At 41.3% G+C, this 22201-nt stretch overlaps 1 protein-coding gene across 1 annotated transcript in view; it reads right to left on the reverse strand.

Annotated features, from left to right (window-relative positions):
• LIMCH1 (LIM and calponin homology domains 1) overlaps positions 1-22201 on the reverse strand; it is a 176944-nt gene that overhangs the window by 32221 nt on the left and 122522 nt on the right. The window contains exons 9-19 of the mRNA XM_083833235.1: positions 21927-22193; positions 16973-17263; positions 15459-15713; positions 13825-14157; positions 12794-13117; positions 12001-12234; positions 10793-11038; positions 9876-9911; positions 4446-4572; positions 1491-1645; positions 896-1298 (exon numbers count right to left, since the gene is read on the reverse strand). Coding sequence (XP_083689361.1) covers positions 896-1298; positions 1491-1645; positions 4446-4572; positions 9876-9911; positions 10793-11038; positions 12001-12234; positions 12794-13117; positions 13825-14157; positions 15459-15713; positions 16973-17263; positions 21927-22193 — 2671 coding nt within the window. The remainder of the gene's footprint in view (positions 1-895; positions 1299-1490; positions 1646-4445; positions 4573-9875; positions 9912-10792; positions 11039-12000; positions 12235-12793; positions 13118-13824; positions 14158-15458; positions 15714-16972; positions 17264-21926; positions 22194-22201) is intronic.

Genomic DNA, 22201 nt, shown 5'->3' on the forward strand with positions numbered 1-22201 from the left:
CCAGTCCAAGCATATATTCCCCAGGTTTTATACCCTAATCTCAGTCTCTTCTCTGAACCCTCCCTGCCAACACTCCAAAGCCTGTATCTGGGTCCTCATTCAAGGCAGCCCTACTTTTGTCCAAGTTCTCTTACTTCTTTTATTACCATAATCTTTGTCCAGTTCTTGCAGCCTAATGCAGCCACCCCACCTCCCTCACCAGCAGTTCCCAGTGACACCACTGCCCCAGTACCCATCTGTTTTTCCTCGATGTGCATGGGCACCCTGTATTCCTTCTTCACTCCAGTGAAGCAGCTTTCCCCACTAACCCCGGTGAGAAGCATGTTTAGGGCAGAGAGCATCTCTGGGCAAGCTGGTTCTTAACTCTGAAGGAGTAGTGACTCTGAAATAGATGCACACTACAATGTTTAAAAGGCTTGTGACTTGGCTGATTGGGACAGACTCATCTGGGTGGGGCAAAATCAGATCTTTGACACAAAAACCGGTTCAGGTATTGCTCCAAACATCAAGGCCTCCCAGGACCCCACCCCTGCCCTTTTGTTATAAACACAAACAAAAAAACAAACAAACAAAAAAAAAATGACAACATACTCTTTCCTAACCTCTTTCTCACAAAATGCCTTGCTTTTATCCTAGAGGCCCCTCTTTCTCTCTTTTTCCCCCAAACAAATTTAGCCTGATGGAAAATGACCAGCACAAATACTCCAGGGTCAAGTTCCTCAAAAGGCTGGTAACCACGAGGCTGGACAGCACAGAGCATGAAGCTGAATTTTATAACATCAGGATGTTGCTACGATTTTTTACTTAAATTGCATTAAACATTTACATGCTGAGATGATTTAGTCAGGACTTTTTTTGCCTCCCAATCGACTTTGAGGAGTGCAACGTATCCTACCTTGAAGTTCTTTAAAACTTCCTGTGTATTTTTGGGCTGAGAGTAAGGCTTGGGTGTCAGCATAGGCACAGCCTTGGAGACAACACTTTTGCTGGGAGACGTGCGGCCCGTCGAACCGCTGGGCTCTAATTCAGCGGTGGGAACAATGGTTGCTTCAATGGTGGCAGTGAATTTTGGAGCAGGCAGCGACTGTTGCCTTAAGTATCTCAGAGGATTCGGGTCTTTCAGTGGGGAATCTGGCTCCACTGAATGACTTCTTTCCAGAATTTTTGGCATCTGCAGGCGCTCGAGGACAGCTTCGCTAATGGTGAACCTTTCGATGTACTGCTGGAGGATGCTCTCAGCCTCCTCCTGGGACTTTGCGTTCTTGTACGCCTCATGAAGCTCCCGCTCTCTTCTCTCTCTGCACGGGAGACAATACAAGAAAAACCATCACATTAAAATTAACACTGCAAATCATTCCTGTTTCCTCTGCTCCATCGATATCCCTCTCCCCCACCGTAGTCCTGCAGGCCTGGCTGCCCACAGCCACCTATCACCGATGAAGCACACCGCATTTTCAGACATGCCACCGCACTTCAGTAAAAGAACATACTTCTCTTCCACAATTTCTCGGTAGGTTTTGATGCTTTTTCTGCGCTCATTTGATCCGTCTCCAGACAATAACCTTTCCATTTTCTTTCTCTCAGCTTCTTTTTTTATTAAATCCTGGGAAGCACTCCTTCGACGACTCTTCCACCGAGCCAGGTCCTGCGAGAGAAGGAAGGCAGCTGAACGCAGAGTTGCAAACAACTAAAAACTGGCTATAAGAAATCAATGAACCCAGTCAGCAAAGCTCTGCAACGTCTGCTCCTGGCTGTGGACCAGGCTCTCATTACCTGCAGGCAGCGGTGTTTACTTTAAAAAGAAAAGGAGATGATACCATGAAAAGATGGTGCTGTACTATTTTTTTTCCTAATAGCAGGATGCAGTCAGAATTTCATCATGTATTTTTACTGGTGGCTGGTGTGGGTTTTCTTTGTTGTTTGTTTGTTTGTTTGTTTGTTTTTGGCTTTGTAGTGCTGCAGAAGCATGCTAGGTAATAACATTAGGAAATGTGTCCTGAAGGGCCCAGTTAGAGCAGTCATTTTCCCTAGCGCCAATTCTAGGCCCCGAAGCTGATTCCTCAGGAAGATGAAGTAGAAAAGTTAAGGCTGGTGGGGAATTTTAACGATCAGGTGTGCCAGAGGCAGGAAGTCACTGGTGGAAGGGACATTGCTTCACCATGAAGTACAGCTCCATGAATGTGAGATCTGAAAATCACATACGTTGCCCATGCCATCAGCTAACTACATGCAAGCACACTAGACCTGGGACTATGCAGCCAGAAAAACGCAGTGCAGAATCCAAACTTAAACTCTTCCTCATGGGCCCAGATTTCAGCAACAGGTTATTGTGTTGCTCGCACTTGGTTGGCTTGACATATGAGAGAGAAATAAGGCTGTGGTTTGTATCCAGCTATGTAGACGCATTCTTGTTGAAGTAATAATCTTATTCTATTTGGAAGCTGCCTGTCCAAAATTGTCCAGAGGACCCAGTGATTCTGGTTCTTTACTTCTCATGTGAAACCAGCTTGATACTAAAACACAGAAAGCCATGAGGGATACCTGCTATGGGCACCTGCATCCTGCATCCTGCTTGGGTTATGAATTCACAAATATTGGAAGGCAGAAAGACAAGATTTGTTTCACAGTAAAATACTACAGGGAACAAGTGCTTCTAAGCTGTAAAATTTCTCTGCAACCAACCAGGAAAGGAACAAAATTTTTCATGTTAAAAAATACCCTCTGCAGAACTTCTGCAAATAAAAATAACTTCATAGGAAACTGTAGGGATATGTTTGTCATTAACTTTACAACATTAGGAGATTAGGATACAGACAGTATTTCACGCGCTCTAACAAATTCTGGTTTTAATGAAAACCAGAGATTCTGTACACATACTTAATTCAAAGCTATTTCATTAATTACATGGTTTTCCAAATATTTTAATTGCATTTTTATTGGTAAACAGCAGAAGGTACTGCAAGCATAACTTATTTTATTAAAACCAGGAACAAACCTTGTCACTTTTAATTTAGCTTAAAACCACAAATTATTGACGTTACACTCAAGGGAATGCTCATTAAAGTATTTCTTCTCATGACCTACATATATCAGTCCATAATCCCCTTCTTGAAACATGGCCTTTCATTTTTTTCAGTTACTAATTATTCTCATTGAAGTACAAAAGCATTTCTTTATTCAGCTACTCCCACTATTGCCTATTGTTTGGAAATTAGTTTTTCATTAGCAAATTTCATAACATAAGCCCTCCTCCTCTTTTTGCAATTAAAAACCATACATGTTTATCTTTTCCAGCTCTGCTGCTTTAGAAAAACAATAATAATAAAACAAGCTATGAAACTGTTAATTGTTGGCAAATTTACAGCATGGGCATATAACGAATATGAGACCATGAATGTGGTGTCGTCTCTACAAAGCCCTCTGAATGTCAAGGACATTCCAGTACGGGAATTTTTAGTAGCTCTTCAGAACTTTTAGTTTGGCGTGTAAGGTGCTGAGGGCCTGGAAAACTTGCGCACTTTAGCTCAGAGGATTTTCCATTCAGCAGCGAAGAGTTCTCAAACCTCTTGAATTCCTTTGGACTCATTCTTATCTCTGCTGGGAAATTAAGGCTTCCCACACATACAGACCACTCAGTTGAAATCCTTCATTGTTCTACAAAAAGTTATTTATTAGTTGTGCATACTGTTCTTTTTTTTCTAAATTTTCTATAAAAATGTCTATAAAAATGTTTTGTAGCAGCTGTCCTTATAATTGGAAATCACTGTACTAACTGCTTGAAGAGATGTAAAAATAACACAACTCAGACAGTCCTCACTGAAAATCACTTTTCAGGAATGAACAAGACTGATACTGAGACTCCTCGTACTAACCTACCTGCAAATCATGAACAATGTTTTTCTGTCCCTGTTGATTTGCTGAAGATAATGCAAAATTGCCAGGACAACTTAAAAAACCCACTGAATAAGGAGGGTTTGGGAACGGTTTGTAATGCAAGCAGGGTGTACCTAACTTGAAGGGTAATTTGTTTGCTTGGATAAGATGGAAAATATTAGCATTTTCTGTATCTATTCAATTTACTGAAGTCAAGTCCAACCTATATATTTATCACCCTACTTAGTCCTATATTTTGTCACTTCGGGCAGTTACTAATTAGAAAATTAGAGAAATCGGTGAATAGAAGCTGCCCTGCTTCCATTTTTACCTATAGTTTAATTAAATTTTATACAAAAGCAAAATACCAAGCGCACCTGTGTGTTGTGTAAAGTACATCAAATTATGAACTTCTGTGCTTTTAGGAACACAACACATTGAAAAAAAAAAACAAACACAAAGAAAAAAGCTCCTGTTTTTAGTACAGAGCAACTGTAGGTTTAGGAGGTTTTACTTTTTTGCCCAGCTAGCTGGCTTCAGCGCCAGTGTTGCAGACAATGTTGTACACTCACATCTTGCCATCTGGTCTCGTCCTCTTTCAGCTGGTTGTGTATGTTCTGCAGTTTTTCATGGCGAGCTTTGCTGTGAGGCTGAGACACAGCTTCTTCTTCACATCTCATGTCAAACATGCTCACGCTCCTAAATGATGAGGGAATAGTAAGAAGGGCAGTGTTATTTATAAGCTTAAGTTCCCTCAGGTTTGTTAGAGCTAAAGCCACATGAGGGTGCTGCAGCAGAATCAGACACCTGCACCGTTAGGAAGCTCCCAAAAGCAGCAGTCCCCTAGAAGTACCGGTGAGCAGCCATACGACTTCCACGCAGCACTTCAGGCAATATACTCCTCAATTTTCTCTTGCTTTCGTTAGCCAGCAGTACCTTTATTTCTCACTAAGAAGCATTACTAACAATAGCGCTCCATCAGTAGCTGTTGTTAAAATCGTTGTATTCAGAGCTGAGGTCAGAGTATTTAACTTTTTGAAGATGCTTCCCACTGAGCTTTCACTGACCTCTCCAGTTATACTGCAGACAGCAGCTTCCATTTTACCGTAAAACAAGAGAGGCTTGAGAAGTACACTGCAGGCAGCATGGCTGGCTAAATGCTACAGAAACCCGGACAGCCTGCCCAGAGAAGTCCATGCAACACAAACAGCATGTTGCTTCCTCCTCTCCCTTCCCTGCCTCCAAGGAACTCAATGCTATCAGCACCAACTTATTAATCCAGCCAACCTAACAAAGGCAAAGCCGACTGTACAACAAACAATCGTAATCAGGACAGAACAGTTTCTTCATACACATGCTATTTCTGTCCCTGACCTTTGGAAAGCTAAAGGAAAAAAAGGTCATGGTTTGATATTATACAGCCATTCATATTATTTAAAGATCTCCACATGTAGATAATGGACTTACTACTCCCCCGTACTACCTATTATTAGTAAGACATGACCTCAGTTGTGCCATTAAAAGCAAAAAAGCAAAAAGAAAAAAGCCATGCAGCTCCACACGAGGTAATTTCGCAGCAGTCTTCAAATGATCATCTGTAGCTTTAGGTGAGCTGACTAGCAGGAGAAGCACCAAATGAAGACAAAATTGGAGGCAACTGTGTACGCAGTAATCAAAGTGAATACACGCGGAAAGCTGTGCTTATACATATTTAGCTGTCATTTTATTCAGGCAAGCAAAGATGTGAGCAACCCACTCTACAGGGAAAACTGAAAGGTCTGGACAGTGGATGGAAAAGGACATGCACAGATCCCATCCCGTTAGTAGGCATTTATGCAGAAACGAAAGGCAGAACACACACCCTACTGCCTTTAAGCCCAAACAGTGAGGTTAGCATATTACCACGCTTCATCCCTTAAACAAAGTGCTGAGGAGGGGTACTTTGGGATTCTCTGCGGGTAATTTGGGGGTTGCATTGCTCAGGATTAGATTGGAGCACTCTTAAATAACAGAAGAGAGATAGCAAGTTTTGCTGTTGTTTTAAAAACTAAAAGCCTACTAACGAACATTTAAATACCAGCCGTATTTTGCAAACTGCTGAGGTAGGTTGGGAGACGAATAACATAATAAAGCCACTGTCGCTGTTTTTTTTCCAGTTTAAGTGCTTTTGAAACTTAGAGTAAGAAAAGCCTTTAGTGTTAACTATTTGCTTACTGGGTCTAACTGGTTGTGTAGCTCCCTTCTTGTACCTTTCCCTCATGTCAAAGAATATTTCATTCCCATAAAGTAGAAGAAAACAGAAGACCTGAAACGCTGGTAACTGGTTGTAGTGCATGAGGACTAGTCCTTGGTCATTTGGGGTGGGAGAATAAAGATACTTTCAACTAGGAGTCCTGACCTCCTAATGAAAGGCTAGTATTTTTTCCCTGCATTCACTCCGGGTACACAAAGATGGCAAAACGAAGGTTTTATGGCTACTAATAATGCAATTAAAAAGGCACTCTGGAAAAGGCTTCGACCTACAGTAGGAATGAAACCATGCACTACAACCCCATACGAACCTTCTATTCTAGTCGTCACCTCACGCTGCTCACCCTTCACTGCCGTGGATAAGGTACCGGATAGGTTCAACCTGTCATCAGCCTAACGCCAGCTCTGCGGTAACACGCTACCGTGCCCATCTGGCTTCCCGAGAGAGCAGTCTGAAGGAGTCATCTCAAAGTACTGTTCTCTGCTCTGACCAGCGCCCAACAGCCATTATCGAGAGCCACCTCATTTCCTCAGGACATGGAAAAGGCCACCTGAAAGGCCTACGTCGGTTTCTCTGCCTGACACGTTCATCCTTAGAAGAAAATTGAGGCCAAAACTCTCTGGGCTTCTGTCAGAAGACACTCTGGCTATGAGTCTGACATCATTTCTTCCGATTTCTTTCTTACGTAAGCTACGGATGACTCCAGTCTGCAACTATCACCTGCATGAACAGAGCTAGATTTACGTCTTCCTTCAACCGCCTGCCAGGTCACAGGCACACAGATGGGGAGATGTTACGGTACAGAATTCCTGACCGTGATTTTTCTGCCATGAGCAAGGCTCTGGGGATTGCATCCAAACTCTGGAAGCGACAGGCCCTTCTGCTGACCAGCGTACCACATCTGCTGTTTTAACACAGATCCGGGAAAAAACTGTGCAGACCAACCTATTTTGAAGGGCTGGGTCTTTGGGATAATGTGATTTTTTAAGTTACACTTCTATATTCTTGCAAATTACAGTTGGTTTTTTTTGTTAGAGTTATAATACAGTAATACTTTTTTTTTTTTAATAAAAATTTGAAATATGAGATAAAAACGTCTTCATAGACTTGAGAGTTCAGACCATTTAATTTAAGAGTCTGATCTACGGTAAAAAATCTTTTTATGAGAGTATGTTAAAATCCTTATGCAAAGCATTTATTATGTGGCTGCATTACCATTTATAAACATACTAAGACTTAAGAAACCCGAACAAAACATAAAAAAGAGACAGGCTGGCTAAAGGATCAGACTCTAGTAAACAAATACTCAAACTTCTCATACCACTATAATTGAATTGTTGGGCTTAAAGTATAAAGCATAAGCCTAAATGAACACTGGGTTGTCACACTGCCACCAGAACTCAGCCCATCTCCTAGGGAGGCGAGGGACTGGTCATCAGCAACCCCTTAGCTATAGGGGAGGCAACTGCAAGGGGAAGAGAGAGATGCACTGCATTTCAACCATATCGAGTTAGCCTTCTTGTGCCTCTCCCCCTTCAGAAGAGACCACATTGCCAGCACTTTACCACATAACAGCATGCCCAGCTACACCACTCTGTATTTCTTGCTCTGCATTTTGCGAAATCTGATCTGGAGAGAAACGAAGATGCCCCAGGATATCACCACAGTCCCTGCCAGGTCTAACATGGCTCCCACTTCTAGACTGGGCAGAACGTAACAGGAATTGGAAAGTGACAGGAATTGGAAACCCGACAGAGGGCCACAGGAAAGTCTGGGGAACGGAGAAAGGGGAAAGAGAACCATGAGCAACCTCTTGCTGCCCCCCAGTAGAAAACTATTATCTTATGCAGTGTTCACATTGTTGTACTAAGCCTGTAATTATGTCTGGGGAGTCTCCAAGCAATCACAGCGCCTAGCCAGGGTTGTCTCCTTTCCTCCAAGTTACACTGAATATTGCTTTTTCGGGAGCTGGAGACAGCCCTGGGCTGCTGTCACAACCCGACAGCCACTAACCAGCGAGGGGAACTCTGTCAGCCTAACAAGGGGGTTTCTAGGTTCTGCTGCTGCAATAAATAGCACTGAGTCTAGGGCTCAGTTCAAGGCACAGTTTTCAAAGAAGACTTGACAAACATTTTGGAAGCATTTTAAATGTCAATTTAAACTTTTAATTTTAACAAAATAAACAAATGTCAACTCAATTTATTTTTCCTACTTGTGAGCCACATTTTATTAGAGTCTTCCTAAGTACTTCATCTTCAGAGGAAAAACACAATCTTACATTTATAAGAAATTTAAAGACAATTTAAAAAGTAGTTGCTCTGTAAGCTGTAGCACATCTGGCAAGGATGATAATACAGCTTGAACATTTATTGTTTTGCCGTTTAAAACAAAATTAGAATCGATGTGCAATAAACAATATTATTTATTCGCATCCTTGCTACTCTTACATTACACAACCAAACACGTTGTGATGCCCCTTTGAAGGCATCTCCATGTACTTTCTCTCATCTTTGCATTTAATACAGATGTGCAAAACTGTGCGGAAACATGAACAAATCAATCATACAGGTAACGCTTTATGAAATGGCAGGAAAGACTCCACTGTAAAGTACAGTATTTCTGTGTTGCTATGCTAGTTATACCTCATCTCTTGATTTGATTGAAAAGATTTCTACTTCTTGAAAATGATCACATTTACTCTGTGGGCAGAGGACAAGGGCTTTGCACAGCATAAAGGAAATACATCTGCGTAGTACAGGTCTTGTAAAGAATATTCAGTCCATGATTCTAGCCTTTATCATTAGAGGAAAGGTTGAAAAATATATATGAGTCTCTGCATATACTTGTTATTAAAATGAAACAAGAAAACCCTCTCTGCCGTTTCTATTTTGTGATTTAATCCAGGAGACAAGAGAAGGTCATATGCATTTCTGTGAACAGAAGGATATTAAAGACACTATTATGTGGGTAGTCCCCAACTATTTCTTTGCATCTAAATGACTGCGCTTTGTAAGTGAGAATAGCTAATACATTCACAGAGCTGTTTAAATGACATTGCATATTATTCTGAACTACAGTTCACATGCATCCACACACAATAAAAACGTTTATGTGCAATAAATGTCCCAGTCCTACTACTTTTGCAAAATGTAAGGCATTGAGGTGAAGAGCTTAAAATTTAAGTTTAGTATATTATTAAATTACTCCCAACCTAGAAGGGATTCAAGAGAAAGATTTTAAAAGACAATAAAGGAACAGCTAAAGATATATTTTCCTGATAATTATTCTGAAGATCACAATGAATTTCATTGTACTTTGGGTTTTCCTTTTTCTTCCTGGTTGAGTTGTACAGGTCACACTTCGTTTTTTTTCCCAACACCCAACCCAGATTCAACCCAACAGTCCTTACCCACAACTGATTACAGGCAATGGAAATTCAGAAGAAAAACAAAAGAAAAGAAAAAAAAAAAGGGAAAAAAAAAAGTGAAAAAAAAGAAGAAATAAGGCTTTAAGCAACAGCTGCATATTAGTGTTATGCTCAGTTTTTATGGGTTTTTATATATAAATTATTTTTAGCTGCAATGTAAGCCATATTGCATTCAATTTTTCAGTGCTTTTCTGAAAAATTTATTTGCTGGAACACTGCAAAATAATAATGAGGCATCAACTGCATTTTAAATTAGTAGAAAGACTGGAAAGCATGCAGTGTAAGTTGTTTAAAACAGAATCTTGTGAACACAAGACAACTTACTCTGCGTCATCAGACACAGCAGTTCTGGGGCCGAATCTACAAGACCAAATACAAAATTAGAGTGTTGGTAAATACAGTAAACAGTAATTGCAACTGGACCCATCCAATTTGGGTAACATTTCCTTGAACATCCAACCTGTACTACTAAAGCATACCAACAGAGAACCAACCATGCTGTTCAGAGATAATGTACTCGATACACAAAACTTACCTAATCATCTGATGGTCAAACTGCCCAAGAAAACTGCCCATCCCTCCCTGACTAATACCCCCATTGTAAAAATGTACTACAGCATACCTAAACTGGTTTTAGAAAATAGTTAATGAAAATAGACAATGTATTGACATTTACATTAAGTGGCTCACATGCAATGAATGGAGACAAAACTTAACAGTTACATTCCACAGTAGTGCTCAAATCACCATTATAGTAGGGTAAATTTTTTTTTTTTTGTGAAGCTGAAAAAAAGGTACTGGTAATACACATGTCAGTGTGTCATTCACTGAAGCGTCTGTCTTGTTCTGAGTCATGCAAATGCCATGTTTGTATCTGGGATTTATCATAAAAGAACATGAAGTACAAAAGTTGACACTGCAGCATTTTCTAATCATAGAGAAGCAAGACACACATCTCTGAAGATGCCCAGCAGAGTCCAGTTGAACCTCTGCTACTCATAAGCCATTTTTTTTATTCACATAAACAATGCAATCAAATATTTGCTTTCATTAGCTGTAGAAAAGAAAACAATACATTATACAGATATTCTTTTTGTTTCTCAAAAGTGTGTACTGGCATACAACATTTTAGTTTGGACTGAAAACACACCAAGCAAAGCAAAATCTGAATTCTGAAGTGTGCACACAGTAGGAGAGCAAGGGGTGTACAAGCTGCGTGGTTCACACCATACAGAGCTCACGTTTGCAGATGCTCATCCTTGGCTGACAATGTTTCATTTTTGTTTTCCTCAGGAACCTCCTGAAGCTTAGACGTTTGATCAAGGCGGACTTCATTAAGGTTATGTTCACCCACTTGGGCAGTACAACTATTATCATCTTGTCTGGCAGGGGGGAGATCACATCTTTCCTGCTCTTGCTGCTCGTGTTGAGGTAGCATTACAGGTTTTTCAGAGCTAGTACTGCAGACTTGTGGACATTTTTCAGGCCTGAGTGAGCCAAAGGCAGCAGTGCAAAGAAATGTATTAAGCAACATTTGAAAAATCACATATACATAATGGAAAGCATAACTGTAAGTTATCAAAAAAACTCACAAACCAAAACAGCTAATAGCTGACAAGCTAAATGAGACAGGTGCCCAAAACTTAATAGAGTCAAATGCTTGTACTTCCATTCTCCCATGCCAGTAACATAGATTTCCCTGGACAACCTGAAAAATTAAAGCTTTATGTACATATTCAACCTAAGGTCACTTCAACATCAAACCACTGTTCAGTTCTACAGTAGGTGACAGTGTTTTTCTTCTCCTGGCTGACCTGTACATCAGTTTTTCATTTGCGTGTGCACAGGTGCACGTGTATCCTTCCCTTCTCATGTACTTCGAAAAGGCTGAGGAGCGAGAACTTTCCGGTCTCACCTGCACGTGGCTCAACCAGCCACTGCATAACTCTGTTCTGAGGCTTACCCCTCCAACGTCCCCACGTAGCCCTGCTCATCTGAACAAAGACACCAAACCTTATCGGGGGGAGCTCGTTCCAGAGTCTTCTTTTCCTGTTTGGGAGTCACTGGCACTGGCTAAGCTATAGACAAGCATCTAATCTACCATGTCCAGCACCTTGATTCTTGCTGGAAATACTTTTAATGATTAGCTCATATTTAATCAGAAAACTCTACACATGTAACACAATCTTACTGTATCTATCTATTGTCACATGCTATTAGTTTTGCATCTGCTAGATCTCTGGTCTGAGTCTTCAGACAGCTCTACCAAAAGGGCCAGAAAACCTGTGCTGCCTATCAGAGCTGTTTGAGCAGGAAGAGTCAGCACAGGTTTAAGGAGCAGTACGGAATAAACCTCTGCTGGGCCAACAGCAACTCTTCCAGATCAGGAGATCTAGACAAACAGTCCACAGGACTCACTACAAGGGAAAGAGAGAAGCAACTTTCTTACCTCACAGTTTTCTTTTCAAGTTCTCTAGCTGTGCCCTGCTTAGTCTGCTGCTTTGAAAATGGCATGGGAAGGAACTGTTTAACACTTGGCCCCGGCTGTTTGAGAAAAGCTCCAGTTCTTCTGGCCAGCATGTCATCTCTTTGCGGGTCTGGAAATTTCACTTTGTTTTCTGTTCCACCACTCCGCTGATGAGGGATTTCAAGCTGTTCTTGGCTCTCTTCTCGTGTTACAGTGCTGCTCAGAGAGACAAGTGACACTGTTCCGTGATAATGTTCACTTGCACAGCCCCCAGGCCAGCAGCTGCTGAGGCAACGTGGGGTACTATTACTCAAAACACAGCTGCAGCGTGATGGACAAGTAGGCATCTTCAGCTACAGCGCAGGGAATGAGAGCAAGAGGAAACTAAACCGAGTGCCACGCTTATGTAGGAGATATGTTAGAAGCTGGGGATTGCATAAAAATATATGCAAGGAATTGTTCGCTCAGAAGCTGGCATAACAGTCTGGAGACTGCAAAATAAATCCCCCCAAAAGATGAAAGACTGTTTTCATGCTGAACGGCAATTAACAATTGAAGTACTTAAATATTATGAAAGAAAACAGACTGTTTTATGTTCATAGGATACATTCTTGTAAGTAATTTCATAAAACAGAGCACATGCCATGATGAATGAGTAAAACACATCTTTAAAGGCTGCGTGAAGAATGGAATAACATTGCTGACTGATCTCAGCTCACACCACACACAAACCAGGCATGAAGCTCAAAGGGATCTGCTGCTTCTGTTCTCTGACCTTTCTGCTTCCCGTGGAGTCTTCAAATCCTTCTCACGAGCTACTGCCTCCCCTTGCCGTTGCCGCAGCAGATGAGGAGTTACTGGCAGGGGAGGGCAATGCATATGAACGGGGCTCGTGGTACGCCTCTGGAAAGTCCCCATCCTTCTAACCAACATATCATCTCTCTCAATGTCTGGCAAATGCTCATCGCGTTCTTCCTCGGTGCTTTCTTGCAGTTTGTTTGAACTGCACAGGGTTTGCTTCTCAGAGCCGATGGCAGTGGCAGCGATGGGTGATAGCGTTCTCCTGCAACATTCATCTGTACCTGACTTTGCTACCTCACTGGCAAAGAGGTGGTGAGGAGGGGTGAGACAGACAAAACGTTCCCAGGTCAAATGAGGCATAAGAGCTAAGTCCTTCAACTCAGTTTGCAAATGTTTTATAAACACACAAACTTAACTGAATGAATTGCTTGCTAAATGCACTCATTAAAAACTCTCGCTACAGCCACAGACTAAGCAATTAAAGAAAGCCAAATAAACGTAAGCTCTACTAATATGTTAACTTCCCCGAGCTGCAATTCTCTTCCAGATAAACACCAGAAACACAGAACACCAACACACCTCGGTCTCAGCATTACATCTTCAAAAAGCAAGTAAATCCATTAGGACTGAAGAAAGCACGTTTTGAACACCACTAAGGCCAGAAAGCTGAACGCCAAATCCCTAACGTATTGAAAGCAGGCAGAGAAAAGCTGCGGGAGTTCAAGCAGCAGAGGGCTTTAAAGATAGCTCGGGTTCTGAGATACCAGTGGTTTCACTGATAGCCAGAAACGTTGAGGTAAGCTGTCAGAAAACATATGCACAGCGTTGTTTTGCACAAGCCTAAACACATTAAGGGACTGTGGAAGCGTCAGATGACTTCTGAACAAGGCCGTGCGTGTCAACAGCTCTTGGGTATGTGCCACAGTCCACCCCCATGCAGAGCAGCCTCTTGCAAGACCAGGGCTCGCCTCCAGCTCAGCAGTGCTTCCTACGCCACACCAATACCTGGGCTCGTTCTGTGCCTTAGATGCTTCATCGAAACGGAGCCTGCCAGCAGTGGCTGAAGGAGAGCTTTCAACACCAGAGGGAATCCCCACGCTGTCTTTGCAGCTTTCCTCTTCTGCTTCACCCCTGCGGGAAGCCCTGCCAATGCTGAGCCTGTCCCATTTCTGTTGATCGATCTCAGTTACCGGCCCAAAATGCACGAACTTCTGCTTGGGGCTACCAGCCTTTTTGTTTGCTCTGGCTTTGCGGACAGCAAAATCGTCGCAGGCTGCTGCTTTCACTGTGACTTCAGCTGGTGGAGGAGTGTCACTGGGACATTTGAGATCTTCTTCACTAGTCAGAATGAGGAATAAAAGAGTCCCCCCCAAATGAGACCCCAGAATAAAGCAAATTAAATGCTCCTAAGTTTTTAAAGGGGTTTTATTTTAAAATTCAAGGACACAGGTACAGAGAGGTGAGGCACACTGTGGCCTGACAAATAAAATCCAAAGATACCAAGGACCAAAGATACTGTTTACCTGCTGGGAAAACATCTATGAAAGTCCTTCCTTAGAGGAAGGACCATAGCATAAAAATATTTCCAGAATTAATACTTTACCCTAAAAAAAGCCATAGTTCCCTGATGCAGACCCAGGCCGTGCGCTACATGGGACTGTGCAGCACCAGTACACCCCACCCGTCATGTGGGGGTGCCAGTGGCACGAGAGCACCAGGAAGGGCAACTCACTTATCCTGCAAAAAGGGCACTGAATCTTGATTTGAAGGTTGCCTTTAATAATTCACCTCCAAAGTAATGGGGAAACTAATAATATTTTTGAGACGAGAGAGTGATTGATTCTCGGTGGTTTGTATTAGAGCTGAAATTCCACACAGTGACCACATTGTTAGGAGAGCACCTGAACAGATGGCGACCTCTAATTGGAAAATGGCATGCGCCTAAACAGGAAAGCCAGGAGTTGTTACCCTTTCCTATTGGAGTCACAAATCACCTGCATTCATTAGAGTCCATCTCCACAGGGAAACAGCCTAGAATAACGGCTTTATACCAGCTCCCTTTGTGGAGAGTTAGTTTACAACACAAGCATCTCTATGCCATACAACAAGGCTCCTGCAACTTCTGCTTTAGTGACAGATTGCACTGGTATATTTACTCAGCACAGTAAAATACCATGCAGATATATTAGCTCAGGTCTCAAAAGCAGTACAGGCACATTAATGCAAAGAGATGCTGATCCTCAGTTAAAGCCCTCAGGGTATAATGCCCCAAGTCCTGCAGATAGCTCGGTTAGCAGCACTACATGGACCTTTCTGCTGGTCAACCTCCAGCAGCTTCACAGCAGACTGATCCACAAGACAAAAGGAACCTTCCTGGGATGACAGCAAAAGCATCCAAAGGCAGAGCTACTACGAAACTGGATTTTTCTTCATAATGGACACACTTCCATTTCCCGATTGACAGCATCCCTACATAGATTTTTGGACTCCTCCTGAAAATCTAGGTAGGTAAAGACTTGCTGTCATCAAGGCATTCTGCAAGGTTAAAAACACAAGCACACACAAATGGATTGTGACAAAATAAACACGCTTCTTAGGGTGCCAATCCTGTCCACAGGAAGCACAGGATGACACCATACCTGGGCTCCCCTGACAGTTTCAATCTTTTCCAGGTCTCCAAATCTGCTTTTGTTATAGACGCATTCACAAAAACCGTATCTTCTTGAAGCTGAGGAAGGACACTCTGAGATTTCCGTTTAGCCAAATCGTCTCTCTCAGTATCAGGCACTTTCACTTCTTCTTCCTCCTCTGACTTATTCTTCTCAGTTTTCAGAGGTGTATTCTCTTTGTGCATCACTAGTTGCCTTGCTGCTGCTACGTGCACCTGGCTTCCTCTAATTTAACACACATTCCATTTCAGCAAGAGAAGATATTTTGAGGGAGCAATGATAAATCAGTGTCATTAGAAGAGGTTCAGAGCACAGGAAGATAAAACTGAATTTATAAGAAGATTATTTTACATTTATTTTAGGAAGTAAACATGAGAAGTTGATCATCAAGTGATTCTACCTAACACTATCCCGCTCATGCACTATTGAGACCACTTCATTTCAAGACTTCTGTTCCTACCTCGAGCAACAAAAACCTTGGAGTTATTCCTGTATCAAGCATTTCTGCAATAAGCCTTCCCTTAAATAGTTACAAATATCTCATTTCCATAATATTAGTGAAGTGAATTCAAGTTTTGCTCACAAACATACTACAGAGTTTCTTTGATCTTAGAGTCATGTCAATAGCATTAGAATATTAAAATCTGGTTATGTGTTCTTCAGATGCTGTGCCAAACAACTCATTACAAAATGTTAATGTAATCAAATTACCAGCAACCAAAAGGCAAGTTATGCGTTACTGAAAAGAGCTACTAGATATTCAAAGAACATTTCTGAATGTATCAGCAATTACATTCAGGATCCCCTGTAATGTGTATATAGGGGTTTTACCTAGGATCACTTCTCTTTGCACAAATAAATTTAAAAAACTGTTTCCTGAAAATGGTGCATACCTAGCAGATACCTATATTCAGCAATTTCCTAAAGGTCTGTATCACTGAGTTGAAGAAAGATTTTTTAGTCCAAAATGTTGTAAGCCATGCTCCATTTCTAAAAACAATACTATGCAAGAAACAATAGGTTTGTGTGTGACAACTCAGTGCAGTATAGCAGGCACGGGTATGCAGCGCATTAACTAATGACTTAGATCTGAGTCCATGATTTATGTGGAGTATTAAAAGGGTATTAGATGAAAAAATTGCATCCAAAAGCATGCTTCTAAAATGTTCAGCAAAAGAGGGAACTGATGTGCAAACATATCTTCGAAGTTTATTGTCCACTACTCACACTCATGAGCTGCCTCAGCTTGGACAAAGAAATTGTCTGGTTGTTGTTATTTTACACTCAGTCAGTTTAAGCTCACGGTCCTGATACTCTAACACAAACTTACAGTAGGTAATCTCTATCTCTTTTTTGTTCACTTTATGATAAAGCATTAGCATTACTTTACCCTGAATTTTTTTTGTACTCCAGACAGCTTTAGCCTTACAAAGCAACACGAAATTAAGCATTATAATAGAAAAAGAAAGGCCATGAATGCACACCTTGCATGTTCCTGCTTTTCCACCTGCAATGCCTTTTTATTGTCTTCCAGTTTACCTTTATCTTTATTTGTGTAGGGTCCAATTATAAAGGAGTTAAATGGAACTATGTGTTTGGGCTGATTCATTCTGGCTCTCCGGGTGGCAAAGTCATCCTTTTCTAAATCAGGAAGTCTACTCGCTGCTTCATCTTCCGAACCGGAATCCTTCCTTTGATAACGTGTCATGAAGGGGTTCTCCTTGCGAAGGATGATGTCTGGGGTGCTTCCATTGTCTTCACATGCTTGTGTTTTACTGATACAGAGCAAAAGTAAAGAGAGCTCTTGATGCACGAGGGGAGGGAGAGTGGAGCGGCAACACACACCTCCAGGTCATAAAACAAGCACAGATAATGAAATACATTCCAGGCTATTGTTAGATTTGGCAAAGACTTGTTAAAAAAAAAATCATATACAGGTAACAAATCTGCAAGGACTTCATACAGAAATCAGTAACGTTAGATCTTTACTTATTTTAGTGACAGCTAGAAGAAAAAGAACTTGTTTACCATACTATGTGAATGTAGTACTGTAAATGGCAGTGTTAAGCTTCTTGAACACTTCAAAGAAAGAAAGATTTGATGCAAATACCTGATCCCTGGCCAACGCTGAATCCTGAAATACCAGATAATATCTGGCACATTTTCATCTTAATGGCTCTTTTTTTCTTTCTTTCTTTTTTTTTTTAATACCTGAGTAATCACTGAGGCTGCATGCCCTAATATTCTTAACTTTTTTTTCTTTTTCATGAACATTCGTGCTTGATTCTTTCCCCCTGAATAAGCCCTCTGTGCTGATGCTGACATACAATAGGGTGTTGAGTCTGCTAGAGATAGTAGCGTGCTGGCACACAGTGCCATCTGCCTTGGTCACAAACGACAGCAACACCAACACAACCTCGTTGCCACTGAAGATTACAATGATAAAGACCCTTGACAGCTGGTGCCCAGAAAGAATAAGCTTATTTTAACTTGCATCAGTCAATATTCTTAGCTAAACTGAAGAGACAGATGGCAAGAGCTAGGACAACCTCACATTTGAAAACTAAATTGTATTCAATTATATTTTGAAAGTTGGATATTGAATATTAGAATGTTCCGTGTAGTACTTTTGTAGGCTGCAAATATCTCACTTTTCCTCCTTCTTACAGCACACCTTGCTATACAAAGGAATAAAAAGGTATCACATCAGATTAAACAAACTGATATTAAGAAAGAAAATCTAAACCACTCAGGGGCTGTGTCAAGTCTCTTTTCTACTTTAGAAAACACTACAGCTATAATTAACTGTGTTTCTAAACATTATAAAGTCCTACACACTCCCTATACACACCACTTATTTCATGGCTTCAGCTGCCCTTTCAAAGTATTGCTAAACAAGCTTTAGAGAAAATATACTGATCTAAAGCAGCTGAACTCTTCCTGAAGGTTTAGGCAAAAGAGAACAGATACCTAGAAGTCATATGCACTGGGAACTGTTCTGCCAAATAAGCCAGGGAATATGATTAACTTGATTAATTTTTAACCAGACTTCACTACAGGTACCATTACTCTTTTCTGAAAACTAATAATTTGGAAATAATTTTCAGAACTCTGGCCATTAAGAACACGTATAAAATCACGCAGTACTCCATTAAATCATGTTCATATTTACTTCTTAAATGAAGATCCATAAGATGAATATTTTTTGTCTGGTAAGGTTGGGGGTATTGTTTTATACTTTCAGTTTCTAAGAATTATGTATAATCAAGTGATTATTCAGTAAAAACTAATGAATTCTTCGAGTCTCATGTCTATCAATGCTATTGAGCATCAAACGTACTATTTCTGAGATGGGTGTTTTCAGCTACAAAAAAATAGGGACTTAAAATATTTAAAAGAACAACTATGAGTCACTGTAATGAATAACTGGAGAACTTAGGGCTTTTAGTATGTAACTAGGCTTCCACAATTGTTTCTAGGTTAAGAATATTTTCCATTCATTTACGTTTTGTTTTTACTGAAGTCAGAGATCAGCTGTGATGTTTTGGGGTCTCCTGAATTCAGTGTGCGACAGTTTCAGAAGTGCCTTTTAAGGTCAGTTTACCATAAAGATAGCAAAGAGCATAGACGTGAAGCTTGCAATGTGTATTTGCCAATCGTTCCTGCACACCCAGCTCCAGCCTTTGCAGAAACACCACACACATCCATGCTGCTACAGTAGGTGCTGCCTTCCAGAGCGTCAGACCCTGGGTGTTTGTGCTCCATGAAGCAGGGTCTCGTACAGGCTTGTGGATCCTTCTGTTGCATTTCAGAACAATGAGAGGGTTTTGCATGCTTCTGCACCATCAAGATAAGAGTCCACATCCCTTTCACAAAGAACGTGCCAAGAATTCTTGGTTTGCTCACATTTCTCTTACCCTCCCTCTCTCCGTCATCTGTTAGAGCAGACATAATCCTTCTCCTCTTTTTAGGGAGTCTCTACGAATCTGATCCATATCTTTCGAATACAATAGTGTAAATAAGAGACAGATGCACACAACAAGCAAGCATGAAGGACCACATGTCAATAAAACACCGTGCTATAAAGAGACAATATAATCCTTTGGGAAGGGTGAATGACTTTTGGCATGCAGTTGTACAGCATCTAGTTCAGTGGAGTCCTTTCCGAGAACATGCTACAGCAATGGAGATAAGTACTTAGATTCCAAACAAAAAATGCATTTGCATACAAGTTCAAATCCTTCCTGTGCCAGACCCAGAAATGTCCCCACTGAGTTTCAGCTTTAGGAACAATTAGATGCCTTGTAGAACTCAAAGTCACAGTGGGTGTCATCCAGAGGTCAAAACGTCGAGAGGAAAATGCCTGTAAACAACTCAGAGCGAGTGGAAAACAACTGAGAACCTCAGGTGAAAGGAGAGAGGCTGACATTGTAGAAAAATGTTCAAAGAGGGGCAAAAGGAAAAAGAAAAAAAAGAACCAAGAGAGGCTGAGGATTGTTCAGTGCCATTAGTGCACAGAAATTTAAATTTGATTTCAAGGAAAAAAGAGAAAATTGAGAGGTTCAAAGTACAAGGAATGAGAATGAGACATTAAGAAAGATGATCAAATGCTCTGCTGTATCCTGAAGCATCAACACTGAATTCTTCCCTTTCCTCACTTGCTATTCTTCCACTTCCACAAACACACCACTTTCCTTACAGGCCTGTGTCCCCAGTACATTTTCTGCTGTGTCTTCCTATGATCCCCAGGAGCAGGCTGCTACTACACTACAGTGAAGCTTGGGATACAAAGCTCAGCTCTTTGAACCTCAGCTTGGGCAGAAAACCAGCAGCTCCTCCTTCCTCCAGCTGCCAGATTCCAGGAGTTACGTCTGCTGAGAGCAAGGTGGAAACATGGCAGGTTGTATCTGCTCCTTCTCTCCTTCAGCCCTGTCCGGACAACAGACTGTCCAAGAAAAGAGGAGACCCAATCTCGTGCCAAAGACCCAAACACTTGCCCAGATGTGCTTCATTCCTGGAACACAAGCAAGTGGATCAAACATAGGGTTGGAAAAGGGGCTCTTGGCTAATATGGTGAGCATCTTCCAAATGCAAATGCAGGCAGTGCCATTTGTCGTTTGCTGCACTGCCAAACACAAGCTATTACTACGTATCACCAATACCAGCCTTGGACTCAGAACATGATTATGCTTGTATCCTACTGGTTTATGGATTCCTCATCAATTAGCACACTAGCTGAACCTGAAGGACTCATTTCTGACTGACAGTCCTTCTTATGCAAACACTGGTTCTTGACAGCTTCTGAGTGACCTAGGAAAAGGACATATGGCAGTGTACAAAGAGTGACTTATTTGCACATGATATATGTGCACATGGCTGTAGACCAGCTTAATTTATGTATAAGCAAGCTGTATAACGTAAGAGCTGTACTTTCAGCTACCAGTACACTCCAAAGCCCAGACTGTAGACCAGCATCCACTAAACTACCCACTGTCAAGATTTCACCCCATGATTTACCGAATTCACATCTCAAGAAGTTTCCTCAGTCACAATAGAAACGTGGTGAGTATTTTCCTCAATAATCCAAAGGAAAACGTTTTAGATGGAAGGACATTTGGACACTTACCCTTTAGCCAAATCATTTTGATCATTTCTAAGAGCCTAGTCTGCAGGCATGGTGGTTAAAAATTTGCTTTGCGGGCCATCCGCACGGAAAGAGATTTTTCATGAGGACTTGATATCTGATCATGGAAAGGCATGGCAGTGAGCCTATGCAACAGTCAGCTCTTTAGTTAAAGAACAGGAAATAACCAAACTGAACCACATCCAAAAATAAGTAACACAGGTAATAAGTGAATAACTACTGATACTCCACGCCAAAGTCAGTCAAATGGTGATTGCTGAACTATGCCTCCACGTTTTAACTGGTACATGTGTTAACAAGCACTTTATACTTTTATAGTTCCTGCCTTTAAAAATAAATGCATCATTTATTAACACAGCTAAAAACATTAACCACATAAAAACTGAGTCAGTAAACTAAAACATCCCATCGCCAACAAGTACGTATCTGAAACTTTTGCCTTAAGAAGGCATTTTTAATACGCATTTCTCTGTAGTTTTTATTAAAATGCAAGAAAGCATTAAGTGGGAAGTGACACGTAGTTTGTGTAGTAGTTTCCTTGGAGTTTGTTGTATGCTGTAACACAATACAACTGCTCAACACAAATGCAGTTAGCATCATACAGCTCTCCAATGCACAACTGCCACTTCACAAGCCTTTTCATACCAAGACCTTCACTAAAAGGCTAGCCATTGTGAGTGCTTAGCAGGCTGGATTTTTGTTAGAAGTGAAATCACTGTGGATTGAGGAAGCCCACGCTTCAGCCAATCCTAAAAATATGAAGCGTGCACAATTTCTCACACAGTTGGGCTAACCTGCCATAGCGCTGGGCTGCTGACATGACCTTAATGCCAGCTTGTTCCAGTCTTCGTAACTTTCTGATCTCTTCTGCATCTTTCCCCTCGGGTGCTGATGTTTCTTTTGCACTACACGAAGGAGACTGGTCTGTGGAGTTTCCTTCTCTTTGACTGAAACCTACTTGATTTTTAATAGGGCTTTCCTCAGGAGCCACGGAGCCCATTTTCTCCTTTTCACACAGTCCTGACGTTTCATTCTGTTCTTCTTCTATGGTTTCAGGTTTGCTATTGAA

The sequence above is a fragment of the Anser anser genome (genome assembly GCF_964211835.1).
Source record: "Anser anser genome assembly, chromosome: 4".
NCBI lineage: Eukaryota > Metazoa > Chordata > Aves > Anseriformes > Anatidae > Anser > Anser anser.